Source organism: Oncorhynchus tshawytscha, linkage group LG26, assembly GCF_018296145.1.
Source record: "Oncorhynchus tshawytscha isolate Ot180627B linkage group LG26, Otsh_v2.0, whole genome shotgun sequence".
NCBI classification, from domain to species: Eukaryota; Metazoa; Chordata; class Actinopteri; order Salmoniformes; family Salmonidae; genus Oncorhynchus; species Oncorhynchus tshawytscha.
Genome location: NC_056454.1, coordinates 20,808,418 through 20,833,483, shown reverse-complemented (window position 1 = coordinate 20,833,483; position 25,066 = coordinate 20,808,418). Strand labels below are relative to the sequence as shown.

General features: G+C 42.7%; 1 protein-coding gene across 5 annotated transcripts; it reads left to right on the top strand.

The window, feature by feature from the left end:
* Positions 1–660: 660 nt before the first annotated feature.
* Positions 661–25,066, top strand: ildr2 (immunoglobulin-like domain containing receptor 2). Of its 5 annotated transcripts, none has more exons than XM_024389219.2 (10): positions 661–816; positions 8,696–9,025; positions 10,597–10,716; positions 16,486–16,542; positions 20,380–20,526; positions 20,643–20,807; positions 21,189–21,302; positions 22,431–22,632; positions 22,847–23,576; positions 24,077–25,066. In XM_024389219.2, the coding sequence occupies exons 1-10, from the start codon at positions 774–776 to the stop codon at positions 24,110–24,112; spliced, it is 1,944 nt and encodes a 647-aa protein (XP_024244987.1). In that variant the 5' UTR covers positions 661–773; the 3' UTR covers positions 24,113–25,066. The 5 variants fall into 5 exon arrangements, with proteins under 5 accessions (XP_024244987.1, XP_042162570.1, XP_042162571.1 ...); XM_042306636.1 differs by having other exon boundaries at positions 22,428–22,632; XM_042306637.1 differs by lacking the exon at positions 16,486–16,542 and having other exon boundaries at positions 22,428–22,632.

The following is a 25,066-nucleotide window of genomic DNA, read 5'->3' as shown; positions in this document are numbered from 1 at the left end:
GCAAAAACAAATGTAGACAGTTAATAAAACATTTTTTTTTTACAATGGTGGGGGAGTGCCAAGCCAAGATGGAGGAGCTGTGGCTTCAAAACAGAGCCCCTGTTAGAAGTATGTGTGTAATTATGGAATGGTTTTGACTCTGTGCTATCTGTTAATTATTTGTTTGTGATGAAAGTAGGCCTACATCCTTTTTATTTGATAAAGCACTGATTTATTAATTAATTTGTTTTAATATTTGCTAGTAATTATGCCAATCAATAAATTAAGTCTTGTTATGAATGATTCATGGAAATGTAATGAAAATATTTACGTAATTTAATAACTAATTTTGTTTTTATTATAGAGCATTTACTGATAATAAAGTGAAGGAAAAACTGAACTAAAGGATTATTCTTGTTTACATTTTTTACATTTTATAGGATCACACCGGAGTTAGTATGACCTGATTTTATATAAAAATAAAATATTTTCAATTGTCGTTTTTGGAGACCAGTTTAGATGTAATGTTTTTAATCACAAATCTATTTAAACGCGTACTTGTACGATTATTCTAGGTAAAAGGGTGGTAAAACATTTAAAAACATTTATTTGTTGGAGTGCAGTTGGAACTCACCCGCTGATGAAGTGGTACACTCCCCCTGGTCTCGGATTGACACTTCGGCTCTCCCAGTTTATTCTTGTGCGCACTCAACGGACCAAAGAATGAGGCGAACAATGGGCAGGACGAACATTTGGATTAATTCTATCTGAATGCGAAACTTTTTTTTCGAAAAATGAGCTGGCTGTTAGGTCGATGGATTATTTTTTGTATAACAGGTAAATGTTTTTTTCTTTACTCACTCAGCATGTTGTTTTGTTATCTGTCTGCGAAAGCCGTGGATGCAGCCAGCAACAGTTTGACCCCTTCACTTTATTCCAGCAGCTAACGGGTCTACCTTTACAGTAGGCTACGACCTCAAAAGTCAACATGACTTTTGGATTCCCTTCATTTTTATAAACATACTTTTGTTTGCCCACTTGTTGTGTTGGGGGATTAGTCTGATTTGCTTTATTTTTGAACCTGTGCAGTGATAGGCCTTAGGTAGTCTACTCTTTGTTTTTCCTCTATTGTTTTTTGTCCTAAATTACAGGAGGAATGTGTGGAATGAGGACGCTAGTGAAAACACGTTTATTCTTAATATATTTTGTAATTGTGGGTTGGTTTGTATGCAGGGCTTATCTGTAAACAATACTCTAGTCTCAGTATGAGTTCCCTGTCAAAATAAAGGTGAAATAGAAAATAGAAGGTCCCGTTATGCCTGCAACCCAATGACTCACATACACATTTAATAGGCAGAGATATGCTGGTCCTCTATTATAACACACATAGAACTCTCATTCTGAGAGCCCAATTTCCCACCTTTGATTTTGTAAATTAATATAAATGTAACCATTATTTAATTCTGTATTTTGAAGAGGTTTTTCTGTAGACCTATACAAGAACAAAAAAAGTCCTCTAGGGAGTCAAATTAGTGTGTTGGAATGCCTGGCAAGAAAATGTGTCAGTTGTTTGCAAGGAAAGGGCCTGATGTGGTCAGGAAGCGTGGTGTGACTCAGAACTTTGACCAAGAAGAGCCTAGTAGACTGGTTAAACTATAACCAGTTTGTGTTGTCTACTCTTCAAGAAAAGAGAACATGATGTGATTGTGTAAAAAAAGAACACTATTTGATGGTGTATGGTACAGTGGCTTACGAAAGTATTCACCCCCTTGGCATTTTTCCTATTTTGTTGCCTTACAACCTGGAATAAAAATTCATTTTGGGGGGGTTTGATCATTTGATTTACACAACATGCCTACCACTGAAGATACAAAATATTTTTTTGTGAAACAAACAAGAAATAAGACCAAAAAACAGAACTTGAGCGTGCATAACTATTCACCCTCCTCAAAGTCAATACTTTGTAGAGCCACCTTTTGCAGCAATTACAGCTTGTACAGCTTAAACTGGTCCTATGAACATATACTCCAATCTCCACTGTGGAGCTTTGCAGCTCCTTCAGGGTTATCTTTGGTCTCTTTGTTGCCTCTGATTAATTTCCTCCTTGGTGGGCAGCTCTCTCTTGGCAGGTTTGTTGTGGTGCCATATTATTAAAATATTTTAATAATGGATTTAATGGTGCTCCATGGGATGTTCAAAGTTGCAGATATTTTTTTATAACCCAACCCAGATCTGTACTTCTCCACAACTTTGTCTGTGACCTGTTTGGATAGCTCCTTGGTCTTCATGGTGCCGCTTGCTTGTTCAGGTCATGGATGAACTGGGATGGTTTCAGCTTCCAGGAATTGTGAACAGATCTTTGCGAAATGGAGCTGTGCATTATCATGCTGAAACATGGCGTGATGGCGGCGGATGAATGGCACAACAATGGGCCTCACTATCTTGTCAAGGTATTGCTGCATTCAAAATGCCATTGATAAAATGCAATTGTGTTTGTTGTCCGTAGCTTATGCCTGCCCAAAACATAACCCCACCGTCACCATGGGTCACTCTGTTCACAACATTGACATCAGCAAAGCGTTTGCCCATGTGACGCCATACACACTGTCTGCCATCTGCCCGGTACAGTTGAAACCGGGATTCATCCGTTTAGATCACACTTCTCCAGCATGCCAGTGGCCATCGAAGGTGAGCATTTGCCCACTGAAGTTGGTTACGACGGCGAACTGCAGTCAGGTCAAGACCCTGGTGAGGATGACGAGCACGCAGATGAGCTTCCATGAGACAATTTATGCATAAACTGTCAGAAACAATTTGGTTGTGCAAACCCACAGTTTCAACAGCTGTCCGGGTGGCTGGTCACAGACAGTCACACAGGTGAAGAAGCCAGATGTGGAGGTCCTGGGCTGGTGTGGTCTTCGTATTGTGAGGGCGGTTGGACAAACTGGCCAAGTTGTCGAAAAAAGCATTGGAGGCAGCTTATGGTAGGGAAATGAACATTAAATTCTCTGGCAATAGCTCTGGTGGACAATCCCTCAAGTCAGCATGGCAAATGCACAAGCTCTCAACTTGAGACATCTGTGTCATTGTGTTGTGTGACAAAACTGCACATTTTAGAGTTGACTTTTATTGTCCCAAGCACGTCCACCTCTGTAACGGTCATTTTTTATTTTTTTATTTTACTAGGCAAGTCAGTTAAGAACAAATTCTTATTTTCAATGACGGCCTAGGAACAGTGGGTTAACTGCCTGCTCAGGGGCAAAACGACAGATTTTGTACCTTGTCAGCTCGGGGGTTTGAACTCGCAACCTTCCGGTTACTAGTCCAACGCTCTAACCACTAGGCTACCCTGCCGCCCCAATGATGGCCTGTTACTAGGCCATCATTGTAAATAGAACTTAACTTACTTGCCTAGTTCAAAAAAACGAATCTATATATACAGTGGGGAGAACAAGTATTTGATACACTGACTATTTTGCAGGTTTTCCTACTTACAAAGCATGTAGAGGTCTGTAATTTTTTTCATATGTACACTTCAACTGTGAGAGACAGAATCTAAAACAAAAATCCAGAAAATCACATTGTATGATTTTTAAGTAATTAATTAGAATTTTAATGCGTGACATAAGTATTTGATACATCAGAAAAGCAGAACTTAATATTTGGTACGGAAACCTTTGTTGGCAATTACAGAGATCATACGTCTCCTCTAGTTCTTGACCAGGTTTGCACACACTGCAGCAGGGATTTTGGCCCACTCCTCCATACAGACCTTCTCCAGATCCTTCAGGTTTCGGGGCTGTCGCTGGGCAATACGGACTAATATTTGATGTACGAGAAACCTTTGTTGGCAATTACAGAGATCATGACTCATTGTCTCCTCTATTCTGTTCTTGATTCCAGGTTTACAGCCTGAATTTTTGCAAATGTATTGAAAATTAAAAACTGAAATATCTGTACAGTCAAAATATTGGGCTATTTTTTTTTTAAAACTATTTTCTACATTGGCCACAACTATGAACTAACCTCCAAAAATATATTTTAGATTTTAGATTCAGACCTTTGCTCTTGTTATTCCCTCAGATCCTTCAGGTTTGCTTTTTCTTCACTCTGAGGTCGCTGTCACTGGGCAATACAGAGCCTAGTGGTTAGAGCGTTGGACTAGTAAGTGAAAGGTTGAAAGTTCAAATCCCCGAGCTGACAAGGTACAAATTTGTTGTTCTGCCCCTGAACAGGCAGTTAACCCACTGTTCCTAGGCTGTCATTGAAAAGTTCTTGAAATTTTCCACATTGACTGACCTTCATGTCTTAAAGTAATGATGGACTGTCATTTCCCTTTGCTTATATTAGCTGTTCTTGCCATAATATAGACTTGGTCTTTTATCAAATAGTGCTATCTTCTGTATACCACCCCTACCTTGACACAACGCAACTTATTGGCTCAAATGCATTAAGAAGGAAAGAAATTCCACAAATTAAGTTTTAACAAGGCCCACCTGTTAATTGAAATGCTTTCTACATTATTCCATATGTGTTATTTCATAGTTTTGATAGTTATTGTACAATGTAGAAAATAGTAAAAAACTAAGAAAAAGCCTTGAATGAGTAGGTTTGTCCAATCTTTTGACTGGTACTGTAAGTATTCACACCCCTTTGCTTTGACACTCCAAATTGAGCTCAGGTGCATCCAATTTCTACAACTTGATTGGAGTCCTGTTGCCGATTAAAACATTTTGGGACATGATTTAGAAATAAACACCTGTCTATACAGTATAAGATCCCACAGTTGACAATTCAGAATGTCAGAGCAGAAACTATACCATAAAGTCCAAGGAACTGTCCATAGATCTCCAAGATAGAATTGTGATGAGGCATATATCTGTGGAAGGGTATAAAACTACTTCTAGTGTGTTGAAAGTTTCTAAGAGCACAGTTTCTATCATTGGGAAATGGAAAAAATATGTAACTACCCAGACTCTGCCTAGAGCTGAACGTTCGACCAAACTGAGCAATCGGGCAAGAAGAACCTTGGTCAGGTCAGTGACCAGAACCCAATGACCACTCTGACAGAACTACAGAGTTCCTTGGCTGAGATAGGAGAACATGCCAGAAGGACAAAAGTCTCTACAGCACTTCACCAATCTGGGCTTCATGGGAGAGTGGCAAGACTGAAGCCCTTCCTGAGAAAAAGGCTCATGATAGCACTCCTGGAGTTTGCAAAAAGGCACATGAAAGACAGAGTATTAGGCAAAATAATCTGTGGTCTGATGAGACAAAAATGTAACTCTTTGGCCTGAATGCAAAGTGCTATGTCTGGAGAAACCAGACACAGCTCCTCATCCGTCTAACAACATCCCTACTGTGAAGCATGGTGATGTCAGCTTCATGCTATGTGGTGCTTTTCAGCAGCAGGGAAGGGGAAACTGGTAAGGATAGAAGGAAACAATAAATGGAGCCAAATACAGGCAAATCCTTGATGAGAACCTGTTCAGAGTACAAATGAGCTTTGAGGGGGGCGAAGATGTACATTCCAACAGGACAATGACCCCAAGCATACAGCCAAAACTGTATGGCTTCAGAAAAAGAATGTGAAAGTCCTTGCTTAGACTTGAATCCAATTGAAAATCTGTGGAAAGACTTGAAGATTGCTGTTCACCGTCGCTCCCAATCTAACTTAACAAGGAAGAATGGGAGAGAATCCCCAAATCCAGATGTGCAAAGCTGATACAGTAATACCCAAGATGACTCAAAGCTGTAATCACAGCCAAAGGTGCTTCTACAATGTATTGACTCATTTGTGAATACTTATGTAAATGCGATATTTCTGTCTTTCATTTTCAATACATTTGCATTACATTCTAGCAACATCCTTTCACTTTGTTATTATAGGGTATTGTGTGTAGATTAGACAGGTGAGAAAAAAAATATTGAATTCATTTTGAATTCCGGCTGTAACACAACAACATTTGGAATAAGTCAAGGGGTATGAATACTCTCTGAAGGCACTGTAGGATTATACTAATTCCAAACAATGCGCTGGACCATGAACAAAAGGACTAAGGGAGGGACACATTTACCCCACGGGAGGAATTTAGAAGCACGGCCCCTCTCTCCTCCATCTTTCTTTTTCTCCAACCCTCTCATATTTAAAATTAAAAAATATATATATAAAGAACAGAACTGCCACTTTTCTCTCTCTCTCATTTGTTTTGCACTGACCAGAGGTAACTGACATCTACCTCTGACTCTGTAGGAGGAGTTGGTGAACCGTTGGTGCAGGGTCAGATATTTATTTAGCTTGAGCCTAGATCTGTTGTTAGCCGCAACTTCTAATTGGAGCTCTGTAGGAAATTTGAATGCCATAATCAGGAATCACCCTGGCTCCTCTTTAGTACAAAGTGTGAATCTCAATCTGTGTAAAACTGCATCCCCTCCTTGTCTCATTCCCTTCATCTGCACTAAACTGAAAACTTGGGAAAGTGCTGCTAAGGAGAGGGCCACTGTGTAGAACCGTTTGCTGTGATTTCCTCTTTTCTTGGAAATGTTTGGAGTGAGTTCCTGCTGCATGCCCCACCTAGACTGGCTGCAGAGTATACTGCTCTGGCCACAACCCCCTCACTGTTCCCATTTATCATGACAACCCCCTACCTTCCTACTACAGTCCTGCCCCTGCCCCACACACACGGCGGAATGTAACCTCTGTGACCTCCCGTGTACTGGAGAGAGGAGCCCCCCCCCCATCTAGATACTGTGCAAGTCACCACTTGGCAATCTCCCTGTTGGGGATTGAGTTTTTTATTTTTTTTAAATTTAACTAGGGAAGTCAGTTAAGAACAAATTCTTATTTACAATGACGGCCTACCCCGGCAAACCCAGACGACGCTGGGCCAATTGTGCGCCGCCCTATGGGATTCCAAATCACAGCCAGATGTGATTCAACCTGGATTTAACCAGGGACTGTAAGTGTCACCCCTTGCATTGAGATGCAGTGCCTTAGACACCTGCACCACTCAAGAGCCCAGTTGGAGTCATCATTACGCATACACACACACCCACAAACGGTTCTCAGTGGAGTCAGACCAGATGTTTTTAGGCGTTGGTGAAATCAGGTCATCACTTCCACAACAGATACAGACCCGCTCCTGAGTTTTGTGGTTTAGTTAACTGAGAGGATCCTTCTGGAATCCCCCTTAACCTGTTGGATGTGCTGTGGGCTCTACTATGGGTAGAGGCTAAGTGGTGTTGGACTGGGTGCTTCTCAAAGCTGGTGTTGGAGAGCGTTCAACTGTAAAGTCTAATCTCATTACCATTTGCATGTTTCTCTGGCTATTCAAAAGATACAATACATGGGCAAAAGTATGTGGACACCTCTTCAAATGAGAGGATTAAGCAACTTCAGCCACACCCATTGCTGACAGGTGTATAAACTCGAGCACACAGCCATGCGATCTCCATAGACAAACATTGGCAGTAGAATGGCCTTACTGAAAAGCTCAGTGACATTCAGTGTGGCACCATCATAGGATGCCACCTTTCCAACAAGTCAGTTTGTCAAATTTCTGCCCTGCTAGAGCTGCCCCGGTCAACTGTAAGTACTGTTATTGTGAAGTTGAAACACCTCAGAGCAACAACGGCTCAGCCGCGAAGTGGTAGGCCACAGAAGCTCACAGAACTGTGCTGAAGCGTGTAAAAATTGTACTCGGTTACTGAGTTCCAAACTGCCTCTGGAAGCAAAGTCAGCACGAGAACTGCTCGTCGGTAGCTCCATGAAATGGGTTTCCATGGTCGAGCAGCCGCATACAATAAAATCACCATGCGCAATGCCAAGCGTCGGCTGGAGTAGTGTAAAGCTCGCCGCCATTGAACTCTGGAGCAGTGAAAACGTGTTCTCTGGAGTGATGATTCACGCTTCACCATCTGGCAGTCCGACGGACAAATCTGGGTTTGGCGGATGGCAGGAGAACACTACCTGCACCAATGCATAGTGCCAACTGTAAAGTTTGGTGGAGGAACAATGGTCTGGGGTTGTTTGTCATGGTTCTTGCAAGGCCCCTTAGTTCCAGTGAAGAACTGGAACGCTACAGCATACAATGACATTCTAGACGATTCTGGGCTTCCAACTTTGTGGCAACCGTTTGGGGAAGGCCCTTTCCTGTTTCAGCATGACAATGTCCCCAGGCACAAAGAGAGGTCAATACAGAAGAAATGGTTTGTCGGGATCGGTGTGGAAGAACTTGACTGGCCTGCACAGAGCCCTGACCTCAACCCCATCGAACACCTTTGGGGTGAATTGGAATGCCGACTGCGAGCCAGGCCTAATCACCCAACATCAGTGCCCGACCTCACTAATGCTCTTGTGATTGAATGGAAGCAAGCATCGAATAAATGTTCCAACATCTAGTGGCAAGCCTTCCCAGAAGAGTGGAGGCTGCTACAGCAGCAAAGTGGGGACCAACTCCATATTAATGGCCATGATTTTGGAATAAGATGTTTGATGAGGTGTCCATATACCTTTGGTCATGTAGTGTATGTTAAAGGCCTTATATGCAGACTGCCGTTAGATATTTAAAATGTGACACCTACTTCTCTATTCATAGGACTGTGTTAACTTTATATCGTCATAATATAACATTGTTTTGATTATTGTATTATTAAATAACCGCTTCCCCTCTTTTTTCTCCCTCATTTTCTCACACCTTTTCTGTGTGTGTATCAGTCTGTGTGTGTGCGGGGGTGCAGGTGACGGTTCGGGAGAAGAGGCGTTTCGCCATGCTCTTCCAGTCGGTGGTACTCGAGTGCCAGTACCATACGCCTTCCTCCCAGACCCCTGTGGTGCAATGGTGGTACAAATCCTACTGCCGCGACCGCACACGAGACTCCTTCACTTTTCCCGAAAGCTTTGGGGTCCAGGGGCCCGAGTTGGGTGCCGCAGGCCACCTGGAGTGCTCCGACAGCAGCCGCACCGTCCGCATCGTAGCGTCCGGCCAGGGAACCTCCATGACGCTGGCTGAGCACTACAAGGGCCGAGACATCGCCATTGTCAACAGTACTGTGGAGATTGGTTAATGAGTAGATTTGTGTTGTGATTGGAAGTTGTGTGTGGCGGTGTTTTGTAGTTTTATGAGCTTCAATGACTAGAAAGGTTGTGCTTGTGGAAATGTTGTCAGAGAAGACATACGACATGTGCAGACACGTTTAAATGCTGTTTACCCTATGTCTGTGCTTCAGTATTATAGGCGGTGGTCTTGTCCATCATAGCCTGTCTATTATCCCAGTCTACTGTTTATGATCCATCTCCCAACAGGAAACATGGCTGCTTGTGCTCTGCTTTTCCTGCTCCTGAAATAGTTCTCTGTCTCTGCTTCACAATAGGCCAGGCTACACACACACACACACACACTCACACACATTGTTAACGACACTGACCCCTGTTCACAATGGAGTGGTCTTCTTCACACACTGCCCTCTCTTATCCTAGTCACAATAAACCACCCCCATTGAGTTTCTTATCCAAATGAAATACCCACCTTTTTCTGCCTTTCAATAGTGTGCACCCACCTACTTTTGTGTCTCTTTTTTAACAAAACACCCTCCTGTTGTCATAATTCTTATATAGAAAGCTGTTGGATGTATGAATGAGTCAAATGTCAATGGAATGTATCTTTGAGGTTTGTTCAGTGTATTGTTTGACCAATGCCGGGTGTACACTACATGACTTTCAAAATCTTAACATCACTGAGCCTCTCACATTAAACAACCAACTTTCCTGTAGATTTGTAGGTTTGGCACAGACGGGGTGTCACACACAACAAGATTCTTCACTTGGTCTTGAGGATTCTCAATACCACCAATTTGTCTTTCGAAAACAATGATGCAATGATGTGATTAGATTGTTAACGTAGCTACTGTAGAACGAGCTGTGGTTCAAAACAACCTCAAACGTTTTCAGTCAGACATTCACGCTTGCCATACAGAGTTGAAATATCTAGCCAACATTTTGAATTAAGTAACATTGCCTGTGAGCTTTAGAGGTGTAACGATTTGACACTTTGGCTGTGGTTAAAGGCAAGTACCAACACACATTCTGTGTGATGCGAAACAACGTCATCATTTCACTGGCTTCTTTTCTGCCGAGCTCTCATTGGCTATTGCTGATCACTTAAAAGTTGTCGTTGCACATCTCACACTACAAGAGCATTGCAGATTTTGTGCTGATGAAATCAAACATGTTTGAAAATATCTGGACTTCTGGGACTGCTCAAAGATGGGATCGGTAGCCCTGAGATTGCGTCTCTGACCCGCTCACATTAAACGAGTGCCAGTGACTGCCGCACGAGTAGGCAACGACATGGGGATTTTGTCTCCGACTTCAAAAACTTGGGACAGCTAAAACGGGGCCAAAATCATGAAGTGTACACCTGGCTTAGCAGTATATCATTTTGTTACTGTATGCAGTTGTTGATTATTTGTTAAGTGTGTTTCATATGTATCATTTTTTAGAGGTTTTATAGGTTCCTAGTTTTTTCATAGGATATACTGACCATGCTCTCATATCATTTGACCTCTCACCTATGACCCTTGTCCTGACCTCTGACCCTGTGTCCTGTCCCTGTCCAGAGGCGGACCTGCGGATCGGGAAGCTGCAGTGGGGCGACAGCGGAGTGTACTTCTGTAAGATCGTCATCGCCGACGACCTGGAGGGGAAGAACGAGGGCCAGGTGGAGGTACTGGTGCTGGGTGAGTGACCACAGGAAGGGAACCCTTCGCACACAGGAAGTAAACATTAAACACAGGATTTCAACAACCTCAACATCAAAGAGGAATGGATAGAGCAGAAATTAACTGGAATCTGAACATTCTGTTGGGGCTTTCTTATTTCGAGGTCCTCTCTGGTTTAAAAGGATTTGGGAATTAAGGAAGTAGGAAACAAGTATACTCTTATGTATTGTCTTGTGTCTCATCTTCTGAACCTTACCACAGCAGTAAAACCCATGCACACCCTAAAACCAATGGATTTGTGCCTTTGCACCAGTCTCATATGCTGACTGTGGTGTGTGCGTTCACTTTTGTGTGTGTCAGTGTGTAGGGTAAGTGTATTTGTTTGTTTGGTATGGTTCATAATGGAGTGCTTAATATAAACATCCTTGCTCTAGAGGGCGTCTGCATTCCAAAGTGTACTTACAAGTGCTGCCATGACGATGGGCAGAATGGCGTGCGCTGCCCTACACACGGTTCTGATCCTCTCTGAGAGGACCCATTGTTTGGCTGAGCTTACTCTTGTAGACCAGCTGACATAACCCTGACATAGCCATACATAAACCCTTATAACCGCAGATATAGGCCGGGTAGACTTTTGTGCCACAGCATTGAACATAGACTACATAATAGAGAGTTTACAACATATATTACAGAGAGTAGTTCTAGGTTATAATTGTGAGCTATGTAATCCAATTCTTAAACTGTTGCCATGGCAACATTCCTTTATTTGGGGAGGATGAGACTAAAGCTTGTTAAGGGTCAGTGATGTAGATGTAAAAGGAGAGAGAGAAAGAGAGCGTTATGTGACACAGGAGAGGCGCTGACTTTGGCCTTGTAATTCCTTCAGAGTTAGTCGTCTCCCTGTGTTTTCATAATTTTCCATAGGTTCGCAAGTGGCTTAATCTCATCAACAGGAAACGATGCCCCTCCGTCTCAGTATACAGTTGAAGTTGGAAGTTTACATACACCTTAGCCAAATACATTTAAACTCAGTTTTTCACAATTCCTGACATTTAATCCTAGTAAAAATTCCCTGTTTTAGGTCAGTTAGGATCACTACTTTATTTTAAGAATGTGAAATGTCAGAATAATAGTAGAGAGAATTATTTATTTCAGCTTTTATTTCTTTCATCTCATTCCCAGTGGGTCAGAAGTTTACATACACTCAATTAGTATTTGGTAGCATTGCCTTTAAATTGTTTAACTTGGGTCAAACATTTGGTGTAGCCTTCCACAAGCTTCCCACAATAAATTGGGTGAATTTTGGCACATTCCTCCTGACAGAGCTGGTGTAACTTAGTCAGGTTTGTAGGCCTCCTTGCTCGCACATGCTTTTTCAGTTCTGCCCACCAATTTTCATTGAGGTCAGGGCTTTGTGATGGCCACTTCAATACCTTGACTTTGTTGTCCTTAAGCCATTTTTCCACAACTTTGGAAGTATGCTTGGGGTCGTTGTCCATTTAGAAGACCCATTTGCGACCAAGCTTTAACTTTCTGACTGATATCTTGAGATGTTGCTTCAATATATCCACATAATTTTCCAGCCTCATGATGCCATCTATTTTGTGAAGTGCACCAATCCCTCCTGCAGCAAAGCACCCCCACAACATGATGCTGTCACCCCCATGCTTCACGATTGAGATGGTGTTCTTCGGCTTGCAAGCCTCCCCCTTTTTCCTCCAAACATAACGATGGTTATTAAGGCCATACAGTTCTATTTTTGTTTCATCAGACCAGAGGACATTTCTCAAAAAAGTTTGATCTTTGTCCCCATGTGCAGTTGCAAACCGTAGTCTGGCATTTTTATGGTGGTTTTGGAGCAGTGGCTTCTTCCTTGCTGAGCGGCCTTTCAGTTTATGTCAATATAGGACTCGTTTTACTGTGGATATAGATACTTTTGTACCTGTTTCCTCCAGCATCTTCAAGGTCCTTTGCTGTTGTTCTGGAATTGATTTGCACTTTTCACACCAAAGTACGTTCATCTCTAGGAGACAGAACGCCTCTCCGTCCTGAGCAGTATGACAGCTGCGTGGTCCCATGGTGTTTATACTTGCATACTATTGTTTGTAAAGATGAACGTGGTACCTTCAGGCATTTGGAAATTGCTCCCAAGGATGAACCAGACTTGTTGTTTTTTCTGATACAATGTTTTTTCTGATATCTTGGCTAATTTCTTTTGATTTTCCCATGATGTCAAGCAAAGAGGCACTGAGTTTGAAGGTAGGCCTTGAAATACATCCACAGATACACCTCCAATTGACTCAAATGATGTCAATTACCCTATTAGAATCTTCTAAAGCCATGACATAATTTTGTGGAATTTTCCAAGTTGTTTAAAGGCACAGTCAACTTAATGTATGTAAACTTCTGACCCACTGGAATTGTGATACAGTGAATTATAAGTGAAATAATCTGTCTGTAAACAATAGTTGGAAAAATGACTTGTGTCATGCACAAAGTAGATGTCCTAACCGACTTGCCAAAACTATAGTTTGTTAACAAGAAATTTGTGAAGTGGTTGAAAAACTTGTTTTAATGACTCCAACCTAAGTGTATGTAAACTTCCGACTTCAACTGTATGTAGCCCATATATCTGATGCTGTCTGGAACAAAAGAAGGACATGTTGCCGCCGTATCATTTGATTGATTGATGCCAGCAAGCATTTGGCTTCCCTTGATAAAAAAATAAAATAATTAATAGCCAATCAGCGTTGAGCTGAGCTCAACTGTGGGTTGTCCTCGCGCAGCAAAACGCCTCCCAAGGGAGGCCAGTTTGGATTTTCCTTCCCACCCATCAAATCTCATCTTCGGCAAAACGTCATCATTGTTGGTAAACACTTGTCTGTTTCTGGTTTGCTTGTGTTGATGTCCTGCAGTAGCGAGCTTTCTAAATCGGCCCTTTCCTCAGCCATGCATGGAGAGGAGGATCTGGACTTGGGGTTTTAACTTAATCCTATGTACAGGCTAAATGTTTATGATGGCGATTCTGATGTCAACATAAATTAATATATTGTGCCACTGGCCTTTGAGGCTGCTGCCTACATACAGACTTGAAATCATTGGCCACTTTAATAAATGGATCACCTGTCACTTTAATAATGCCACTTTAATAACATTTACATATCTTGCATTACTCATCTCATATGTATATACTGTATTTTATACCATCTATTGCATCTTGCCTATGCCGCTCTGTCATCGCTCATCCATATATTTACATGTATATATTCTTAATCCATTCCTTTACTTAGATTTGTGTGTATTAGGTAGTTGTTGTGGAATTGTTAGATTATATGTTAGATATGAATTGATAGATATTGCTACTCTGTTGGAACGAGAAGCACAAGCATTTCGCTACACTCGCAATAACATCTGCGAACCTTGTGTATGTGACCAATAAAATAATACGATTTTATTTGATTGAAGTTCAATATGTAGGCTAGTATAGGCTCACATTAACTAGCTAGCTAAATTAGCTGGTTCATTGTTGCCCATGCGAGGAAGTTAGGTTAGCATGCATTTTAGCTAGGTAGCCTATGAAAACAAAGTGCACTAAAAGTGTACTGTATGACAGAGCTATGGACCATTTTGCCAACATGAACGAGAGGAGGATGGCATTGGCGTTCAACTAGTCTACAAGTAGGATGAGTCAACTTTTTAAAAATTATTACACACACACACACAAATAAGTACCATGGACAGCCACATGATATTTAGCAACATTAAGTTTGTTTTCAGTGTATTAAACTAAGCATGTATAGCCTTGTTGATTTGATTATGTTTAAATGTTTAAGTTAAATGGTGCTGGAATAGCGGAGGCAGGGCTCCTGTTGTCTCTGTGCTGACTTGCGGTAACTCTGTGGTTCTAAATCAGTAGTTGTTTAGTAAACTGTCAAACATGAACTTGTTTGACCACGCTGCAGGCCATATACTGTAGCTGTTTGTAACATGCAATATTTGCTTTGTGGGATTGGCCGGACAGATGTTGCTCTCTGGTTTTGTGATGAAACAAACGTATGTGTAGTTGAATTTATTCCGCCACTGTGTGATTGTTTTCTTTTTGTTGTCACAGCCTTATTGTGTGTCACAGTGGCGTTTAAAGGAATGTGTTATAGAGAAAACAAGGCAAATATCACAACATAGGTTGTAATATGGCTCTTTTACTGGCTTGGCTTCCTCAGTGATTTAACCTACACACCGCTACTGCTCTCACTGCTTTTTATTTTCCTCCCCTGGAGGGCCTCATCTTCCTCTACTCCTTATTACCCCTGTCTTGTTATCATTGTTCCCTCCCCTCTGAGGCACATCGTTTCTCCCCTCTTTCAGGTTTCTGAGCTCAGCTGGGTTTATACGACTCAGTGCCAGAGCAGGTTGGTAGGATCTGTGTGTGTGTGTGTGTTCGTGTGCATGTTTTTTTATCAGAGGAGAGGAGTGTGCTTATCTCCATGACTACTGCCAACTGGAGCCTGTCTGGCTGTGGGAGTTCAGTCTACCCTGACAGCTAGCAGACCTGTTGAATCAAATAACCCTTAGACACTATTTTAGGGATTGATATGTAGAGACACACGCACATGCACGCACACTTAATGAGTGTAAACCAGGTAATTTAGCAACCCTGTTGAACCGATCTAGAGGGTTAAACACAGAGATTAGAATTAGCTTATTTTGGCGTTTGGGTGAGGCCACGGACTGGTCCCACTATTATTTTTCTCTGTATCTTCATTGCCCTTTATCCTTCTCTCACTCTGTCTCTATCTCCATTAACCTTTCCCTCCCTTCCTCTGTCTCTCTCACGTTTAGCAAAGACAAAGCCATCATTGTTACCATGGCGATAGTGTTCGTCTGACCCTCTTTCCCTGATGAGCTCTAATAGTTCATTGGTGACCCAGAATGCTTCAGAAGTGTCTGTCCCCTAACACCCCCTCCCCCACATACACACACACACCCCTCCTACCCCCTCCACTCTGGCCTTACCTCAACGTCCCGTAGAGCATTTTATTGGGTACAGGACCTGTTGACAGGGCTGAATATACCTTTGAGTTCAGTTATGGGTTATGTTGTAAATCTCTCACACTGATTACAGATCTTTTAGCTTGCCTTGTAGTATCATGTGACGTGTGGAGCATGTTGGATGTGTATTTGTGTGTGTTGCGGGTTTGTACAGTAACATCACAGAAATATAGCACCCTGCTAAAATTAGGTTCAGTGTGAGATGAGAGTTTGATCCTTGATCTCAGAACTCGTGGCCTTTAAGACTGGGTTAGTGTGTGTGGAGATCAATAAGCCTAAAGAAGACGCTGCGTGCCGAAATGTTGGTTAGGTGCACCCATTGAATTGTTTGGAGCATATTTAGAGTGTGCGACTTTCTTTCTTTTTATACAGTTTACCCTCTGTTAGCCAGCACCTCAACAAAAAATGTTGGGTTTGCGTCAGCTCATGGTTTTTACTACATAAAGATCATTAAGCGACACACTTGGAACTTTGTTTTCACCCCCATTAACATGTTCTCTCAAATCCATTTTTAATAATGGGAAATGTTTTATGATGATTATCACTTTGGCTTCAGCATCAGGTGTTAACGAATTGTACTGTTTTCCCCTGGTGTCTGTCGATTAATCTCTGCCAGTCTCAATGCATGATCCTCAGTCAATAACTCCATCTGATTGGCTGATTTGCCTCACCTTTGACCTCTGCCCTCTGCTACTTCCTGTCTGCTGCGCCTCACCTCTGGTCTCCCTCTCTCTGCAGGTAGGACAGGTGTGCTGGACGATCTCCTGCCAGAGTTTGATGTGGAGATTATACCAGGTACGGCTGCTTGCTTCCTCATTCGCTGGCCACGGTCTGCCACTGTCTGTCTGTCTTTCTGTTAGTCTGTGTGTGATTATGCCAAAAATGGCTGCCTTTTCACCTCACCTGTCCCTTCCTTACCTGTTCCCCTCGGTGACATCCCCTGCTCTGTCTCTGCTTACCTGTCATCGCAACCCCCCCATGCTGCTCTCCCACTGTCCAATCATCTTCTGTGAATCTTGATTGCTTTAACAACTGCAGAGGAAAGAACCAATGTGGCCTCATCTTATATTCTGCCTCTGCGCAGTCATGCATTAACTCACTCTCACTAGCTAGGTTTCTGTCCAATTTGCGACATATTTTCATGCGAATCTTCAAAAATCTGCATAAAATAATATTTATTTATTTATAAAGCCCTTTTTACATCAGCAGATATCACAAAGTGCTTATACAGAAACCCAGCCGAAAACCCCAAACAGCAAGCAATGCAGATGTAAAAGCACAGTGGCTAGGAAAAACGCCCTAGAAAGGCTTGAGCCTAAGAAGAAACCTAGAGAGGAACCAGGCTCTGAGGGGTGGCCAGTCCCCTTCTGGCTGTGCCGGGTGGAGATTATAAGAGTACATGGCCATTAAGGCCAGATCGTTCTTCAAGACGTTCAAACATTCATAGATGACCAGCAGAACCAAATAATAATCACAGTGGTTGTAGAGGGTGCAACAGGTCAATGCAATACCTGTGGAGTAAATGTCAGTTGGCTTTTCATAGTCGAGCATTCAGAGGTCGAGAGGTCGATCGAGAGACAGCAGGCAGGTCCAAACAGCAGGCAGGTTTGAGACAAGGTGGCACGTCAGGGTTCCATAGCCGCAGGCAGAACAGTTGAAACTGGAGCAGCAGCACGACCAGGTGGACTGAGAAATGGTCCTAGGGCTTAGGTCCTCTGGGAGGGGAGGGAGAGAGATGTGTTTCCATCAAACGTACTTAAATTCCCATGTCACAAAACCTGTTGCATCTGGTCATGGCACGTGTGCTATAGCCAACATCCCGCAGTCATAGTAGCTACCTAAATTATGTGATTATTATTGATAAGAACAACATGATTTTATTTGTCAAACTACAGCCAAGCATCGATCATCGTGTCACCAGAATAAGACCCTCCATATTTATTGGAAAGGAGCATCAAGCTCATCACATGCACCAGCCTGGGAAGTTAAATTTCATCTGTAGCCTAATAAACTGCATGGTTTCCCGAGTTGTTTTGGAGGACCACACAACATATCTTGTGACTCCATGTTACTTCAATACAGTTGAAGTCGGAAGTTTACATACACTTAGGTTGGAGTCATTAAAACGCATTTTTCAACCACTCCACAATTTTCTTGTTAACAAACTATAGTTTTGGCAAGTCGGTTAGGACATCTACTTTGTGCATGACACAAGTAATTTTTCCAACACTTGTTTACAGACAGATTCTTTTACTTATAATTCACTGTATCACAATTCCAGTGGGTCAGAAGTTTACATACACTAAGTTGACTGCCTTTAAACAGCTTGGAAAATTCCAGAAAATTATGTCATGGCTTTAGAAGCTTCTGATAGGCTAATTGACATCATTTGAGTCAATTGGAGGTGTACCTGTGGATGTATTTCAAGGCCTACCTTCAAACTCAGTGCCTCTTTGCTTGACATCATGGGAAAATCAAAAGAAATCAGCCAAGACCACAGAAAAAAAAATTGTAGACCACCAGTCTGGTTCATCCTTGGGAGCAATTTCCAAACGACTGAAGGTACCACGCTCATCTGTACAAACAATAGTACGCAAGTATAAACACCATGGGACCACGCAGCTGTCATACCGCTCAGGAAGGAGACACGTTCAGTCTCCTAGAGATGAACGTACTTTGGTGCAAAAGTGCAAATCAATCCCAGAACAACAGCAAAGGACCTTGTGAAGATGCTGGAGGAAACAGGTACAAAAGTATCTATATCCACAGTAAAACGAGTCCTATATCGACATAACCTGAAAGGTCGCTCAGCAAGGAAGAAGCCACTGCTCCAAAACCACAATTAAAAATCCAGACTACGGTTTGCAACTGCATATGGGGACAAAGATTGTGCATATGGGGACAAAGATAGAACTGTTTGGCCATAATGACCATCATTACGTTTGGAGGAAAAAGGGGGAGGCTTGCAAGCCGAAGAACACCATTCCAAATGCGAAGCATGGGGGTGGCAGCATCATGTTGTGGGGGTGCTTTGCTGCAGGAGGAACTGGTGCACTTCACAAAATAGATCACATCACGAGGAAGGAAAATGATGTGGATATATTAAAGCAACATCTCAAGACATCAGGCAGGAAGTTAAAGATTGGTCGCAAATGGGTCTTCCAAATGGACAATGACCCCAAGCATACTTCCAAAGTTGTGGCAAAATGGCTTAAGGACAACAAAGTCAAGGTATAGCTAGCCATTACAAAGCCCTGACCTCAATCCTAAAGAACATTTGTGGGCAGAACTTAAAAAGTGTGTGCGAGCAAGGAGGCCTACAAACCTGAATCAGTTACACCAGCTCTGTAAGGAGGAATGGCCCAAAATTTATTGTGGGTATAAGGTCCTGGGTGTTGTGAGGGTGAAATCAGGCGCAGGAAAGCAGAGTTCAATAAAGTGCTTTTTTTTAATGCACACACGGTGAACTACGGTCACCCCACTTATGGGTGCTCAAACCAAATGCCCCAGACACAGGGAAACGAAAACAGTCTAGCACTAAACACACGAACATGTACATCTGATGCAAACACCAGGGTTACAATAATCAATCCCGCACAAAGAACCAGGCGGGCCGGCTGACTAATAAAGCCTCGCTAATTATAACCAACTCAAAACAGGTGTACTCAATAAACACATAAGGAGGGGGAGAAAAGAATCAGTGGCAGCTAGTAGGCCGGCAACGACAACCGCCGAGCGCCACCCGTACGGGAAGGGGAGCCACCTTCGGTTGGAGTCGTGACAGTAGGAAGCTTGTGGAAGGCTACACCAAACATTTGACCCAAGTTAAACAATTTAAAGGCAATGCTACCAAATACTAATTGAGTGTATGTAAGCTTCTGACCCACTGGGAATGTGATGAAAGAAATAAAAGCTGAAATAAATCATTCTCTCTACCATTATTCTGACATTTCACATTCTTAAAATAAAGTGGAGATCCTAACTGGCCTAAGACATGAAATGTTTACTAGGATTAAATGTCAGGAAGTGTGAAAAACTGACTTCAAATGTATATGATTATTATATCAATGTTTGCGCATAAAGGAGTTTCCACTGCCATTGCTTGCAATAATTAATTTTACCGACACAAAAAAGATCCCACCATGTCAAGCAAACAAATTATTTGTCGGCATTTATAAAATGGAAGCCTTACTGTCCCAATCATATTCTTACTACAGTACTAAATGCATGGTGTGTATTTAATACCTCTCCTCAATGGAGCAGAATTATTCACAAGAAACCCTACCCCCCCCATCTCTTTTGAAAATGAGATGTCTCTCTGAAGAGGTCCACTTGGGATGTGTTTTTTCACAAGGGGCTCACTGAAGTATTGACATTTTCATTTCTGCTTACGCCCTGACGAATTCATCATTAGTGTTGAGGGCCGTGTCGTGCAGCCAGCAACCTCTGCCTCTCTACACCCAGAGTGTTGGGGGGTTAATATGACCTTTTATGTCAATGGTTATTATAGACAGAGATGCAGAAGATGAAACTTGAGTGAGTCACATGTAGTTACTAACTCAAGTAACAAGATGTGTATCTCTACTGTTTGTGGAATCTGTAGTCTTATTCATCTCTGTGTTTGTGTTCCAGAGTGGACGTTTGTGGGATCTGTAGTCCTGGGCAGTATCTTGTTCCTTTTGTTGATGGGGATCTGCTGGTGTCAGTGCTGCCCTCACTCCTGCTGCTGCTACCTCCGCTGCTGCTGCTGCCCCGACACCTGCTGCTGCCCACGTCACCGTGAGTAACACACACACGCACACAAACACATAACTACAAACACACACAGGCTTACATTCACTTGCTTACCTTTTAAAAAGTTTAGGATTTTAATATTACTTGTCATTGTTTTCCAGTCTATGAGGCAGGGAAGATGGCAAAGAGTGGCCAGCCCCCCCAGATTGCTGTGTACCCCCCCTACTATATTCCTGGGGTCCCCACCATGGTCCCCTTTGCCCCTCCGTCCCTCGCGGACCCTAAGATGCTCTCCTTCCCCTCAGTGGAGAAGAACCTAGCTGGGGGTGAGTGACCCGACCCACACCTGCGCTCGTCCTTTCAGTCTGCAGGACTTGGACAAGCCATTCTGCATTGTGGGAAATGTAGTTTTGCATGATATATCACAGTAACATGAACTACCATTTGTAGAGAGTCACACGAGTTAACTAACCCTCTTCTTATGTCACTCTTCATTTTCTGTCTCTAAACTGGGTGGAGTTGTCTATGACCAGATGTGTGTGTGTGGGTGGGTGACTGGGTGTGTGTGCATGGGTGCATTCATACGCTCATGTGTGTGCGTGTGTGTTTTTATGTGTTTTTGTTTGTGTAATTGGGTTTTTACTGTGCCCATAGTGGCTTTTATCCTTGATATAAGTGTGTGTGGGTGTGTGCGTCTATGTCTACAGTACGCAGTGGCTATCGTCTCCAGCCCAGTCACAGTCAGAACTCTATGAAGGTTCTGTACTACGTGGAGAAGGAGCTGGGACAGTTTCCCTCTGCCAAGATGGCTCCTCCACAATGTAAGCCTGTATGGAGTCAGTAGTTTCTCTATAATCGCCACACGTACATGTCTGTGTATTTGTCTCGGTCTGTGTTTAATGTGTGTGTTTGTATGTAAGTGTCTTGGTTAGTGCTTGTGTAAAGGTTTGTGTCCTCTTCATCAGAAACCCTCCGTTACATTCTCCATTAACTATTGATTTCACCATTAATAACAAACTAACCCTAAATACACTGAATGTCATTTAATTCCATCTACTGAGAGAATCCATTTGTGTTGAATCAGTCAAATGTTGTTTGGTAACCATTTTAAGGACTACTTATAAACTGCTTATAAACCATTATTAAATTATTTATCATCCATTTGTAAACTTATCAACATTAGTAAGTACAGCACATTTTTTGGACGATGTTATCTGTATTATCATAATGTTTATAAGAAGGTTTTTAATTAGATAATCAAATAGTAATATCATCAGTATACACAGACCATTGGGGTGGGATGATGTCACTCAAACACATTTGACCATGGATGGCGATTTGACTCTAGATGAAAGACATCAGTGCTCTGTATTGATTGGACTGTTGCATTTTAATCTGATACTATTAGATGGCATGGTTCTCTATTTCACATGAAAGTTCACTTCCATACCAGTAATGTAAGAAGGTTTAGTAATTGTTTGTAAGCACACATTTATTTATGAATTGCAGTGGAAAGCATCTTGTCATTGGAAATTCCAAAAAGGCGGAGGAAGACAGCCCTTTTTGGCTGGTGTGTTCCATGGAACGCATACCCATTCTATGTATTCTGTTTCTATGGGTGGCATGTTGTAATTTCATAATTGGCTCAGATTCCTTCTATAATGTCTCTCCAAAGATGTAAACTAAGAGCAACATACCATGAGAGCCATCAGCAAAAGCATTTCCTTTGAAAATTGGCGGTCTGTATTTACACTATGGCTATCAGATGTTATTTGCATTAGTTTTGGTGAAATTTGATGATGTGTCTGTGACTCGATTAGGAGTCTTGATGCATAGTGATGATGGTGGTGTACTGTGGATGCCGTAGATTAGTTCAGATTCAAAATACTATTGTAAAAACTTTTCTTGAAATCAGTAAAAGTCTCTATAGTGATGTGTTGTCCCAGCAGCCAGTAGCCTATCAGAGCTCAGCTCTCTGCATGAGGGAGGGGACACGGATTTCCGGCAAACCTATCGGACAGTCCAGATGAAAGCTCTCCCGCCCATCGCCGACCTAGATGACCAATCAGAACTCATGGCAGCTCCCGTGCACAACAGTCGTCGACCCAGGCATTACCGTGGCAACAACACGGATGACGAACAAAACAGCAGGTACCACTGAGTGTGACTGTAACTCTATGACTGTATGAGGACAGTCTCTACAGTACTCAAGATACGTTGTGTGTGTGAGAGAAAGAGAAGAGGATGTTGTATATGTATTGTATATTGTATTCCTGATTATCTTGTATTTAGTGTAGGACTAAACATTTTGTTAGCACTGTGCATCTGTTATGTACTCTGATCCCCTGTCTTCCCTGTGTTTCAGGTGGAACCCTCGCTCTGTGCACCTGGAGAGGAAGACATTGGGCACCAGGGGGCGTACCGGCTCTCTGGATGAGTTGGAGGAGTTTTCTATGTCCTACGGCCCCCGTGTCTGGAGGGGCGAGCCCCGAGACCAGGACACGGACTACGACCTGGCGCTACGGGTGCGAGAGCACTACCCTCCCTACTGGGACCACAGACCCCCTCGCCGTTTTCATGGAGACCGGGACAACAACAGGCACCCCCGCTGCAGCCCCCCTCCCTCGCCGCAGAAGAAGAGGAGGGACACGTGGGATGGCGATCGCGATCCCCCCCACCAGCACACCCATGGGGAGAGGGGTTACGATTACACTTTTCTCAATGACCTATTGGAGCATAAGGCGAGGGGGAGGGCAGGGGAGAGGGGCGAGAGAGGAAAGGGGCGGGCTGACGAGGATAGTGACACTCCTTCCAAGGCCAGTTCGAAGGGCAAGGGCAGTGATGGTTTCTATAGACAGTCATCTAGCAACCGGCCCGAGGATGAGGACTCTTTACCTCCGTACTCAGAGCAGAAGGTGGAAAGGTATCAGACGATCAACCCAACCGCTGAACGTAGCCGCACGGTCGAACCGCCCTCAGAACGGTACCGGTCCACTGACCCGTCCATGCAACCGTTCTCCTACACCCGTCCCCCTAAAGGACTAGCACACACCGTACAGGGGTACCGAGAGGATAGGGACAAGAACCGAAATATGGTGAGTTACCTGTAGGAGGATCAAGTTGAAGAACCCCTCCCTCTCAGGTTGTCACAGATAGAAGAGCTCAGACGTAGCAAGCCTAGCAACTCTAACAGTCTGTATACCCATCCCAGTGTCTTAGTATTACACCAACTGGCCATGGTTAGCGTCTTTATTTTATATCAGTGGGTGTTGTACATAATTTTCTCAAAAGTATTTCATGTTGATTGATTGTTATGTGAAAAAAAGAGTCAAAGCACTATTTTGATGTCATTTTGATCTATTTTGTAAATAATGTAATTTTTAATGCTTTATTTTAGAGGAAAAATCTTAATGCCAACAAGAATGTATGTTACTGTATGTGATTGTATCGTTCTTGTGGAACTCAGACATTACTAACAAACCATGACCTGCATGATTGGTGTGGATCCCCTCACTGACCAGGCCTGACTAATCGAGCATGAGCAACATGATTGCAGGGTATCTAACGTGTGGCTCTTGGTGTATTTCTTTAACAGACCCCTGCTCTGAGCAGAGACTCTCTCGTAGTTTGATACACCAGAGAGAACCCAAGCCCGTGCCTGCACAGCACTGCACTGCCAATATTGAGAATCACACGTCACTCACTTAAAACATCATGCATCCCTTAAAATATCATGCATCAGCTTGGTAGAGACTAACTGCACATCAGGCATCAACCACATGGAGAGAGGCGTACCCAATAGAAGGCTTCTTTCCACAGAAGGAGTGGAAGGCACCTTGCAGGGATCATGAAAAGACAATGGAATGTGCATTGTTTATGCATGAATTGAGGAACATTTGGAAAATATTATTGTATGTGTGTTAGGCGTGCACGCATATATACCATTTGAATGGGTATGTATGGGTGCAGCGTGTGTGTATGTGCACCGTTTGCCCATATTCAGGTTAATCTGTCATCTCAAACCAAGCATTCTACAGAGCAGTCCCCCTCTCTCACCTACACAGCATGGTTACAGTTCCCATAAAGTTACCCTGACAACAATGATGCAATTAGGGCTATTTGTATGTATCGATGGGTATTATTAGGTGTGGGGGAGAGTTGGGACAAGGGGTTAGAATAAAGGTAGGTAAAGAAGTAATCAAAGAAACTTAATAGGATCATTATGTGTGTAAAAGTGCTGGATTGTCTCAGAAATTATCTATATTCACCAATTGGTCATTATAATTATACCTCCAATACCCCATGCCAACAATGTTATCACGCTATAGGAAACACAAAATAGGTGTCAATTGGGCCTATAAAATGGCAACTCAGGTTCACCTGTCTTCATTGTGTGTGTGTGTGTCATATACTGTACCTACTGAGCTTGAATTTGTATTACAGATTTGCAACTGAACTGTAATGCTATTCTGTATTAGCCCACAGTATTGAACTGTGGTTTGAAACTGCCATTCAGCCAGAGCAGACATTTGTGTTCCACTTGTTTGACATGGATGATTTTGATAAACACCTGTTGCATATCTTA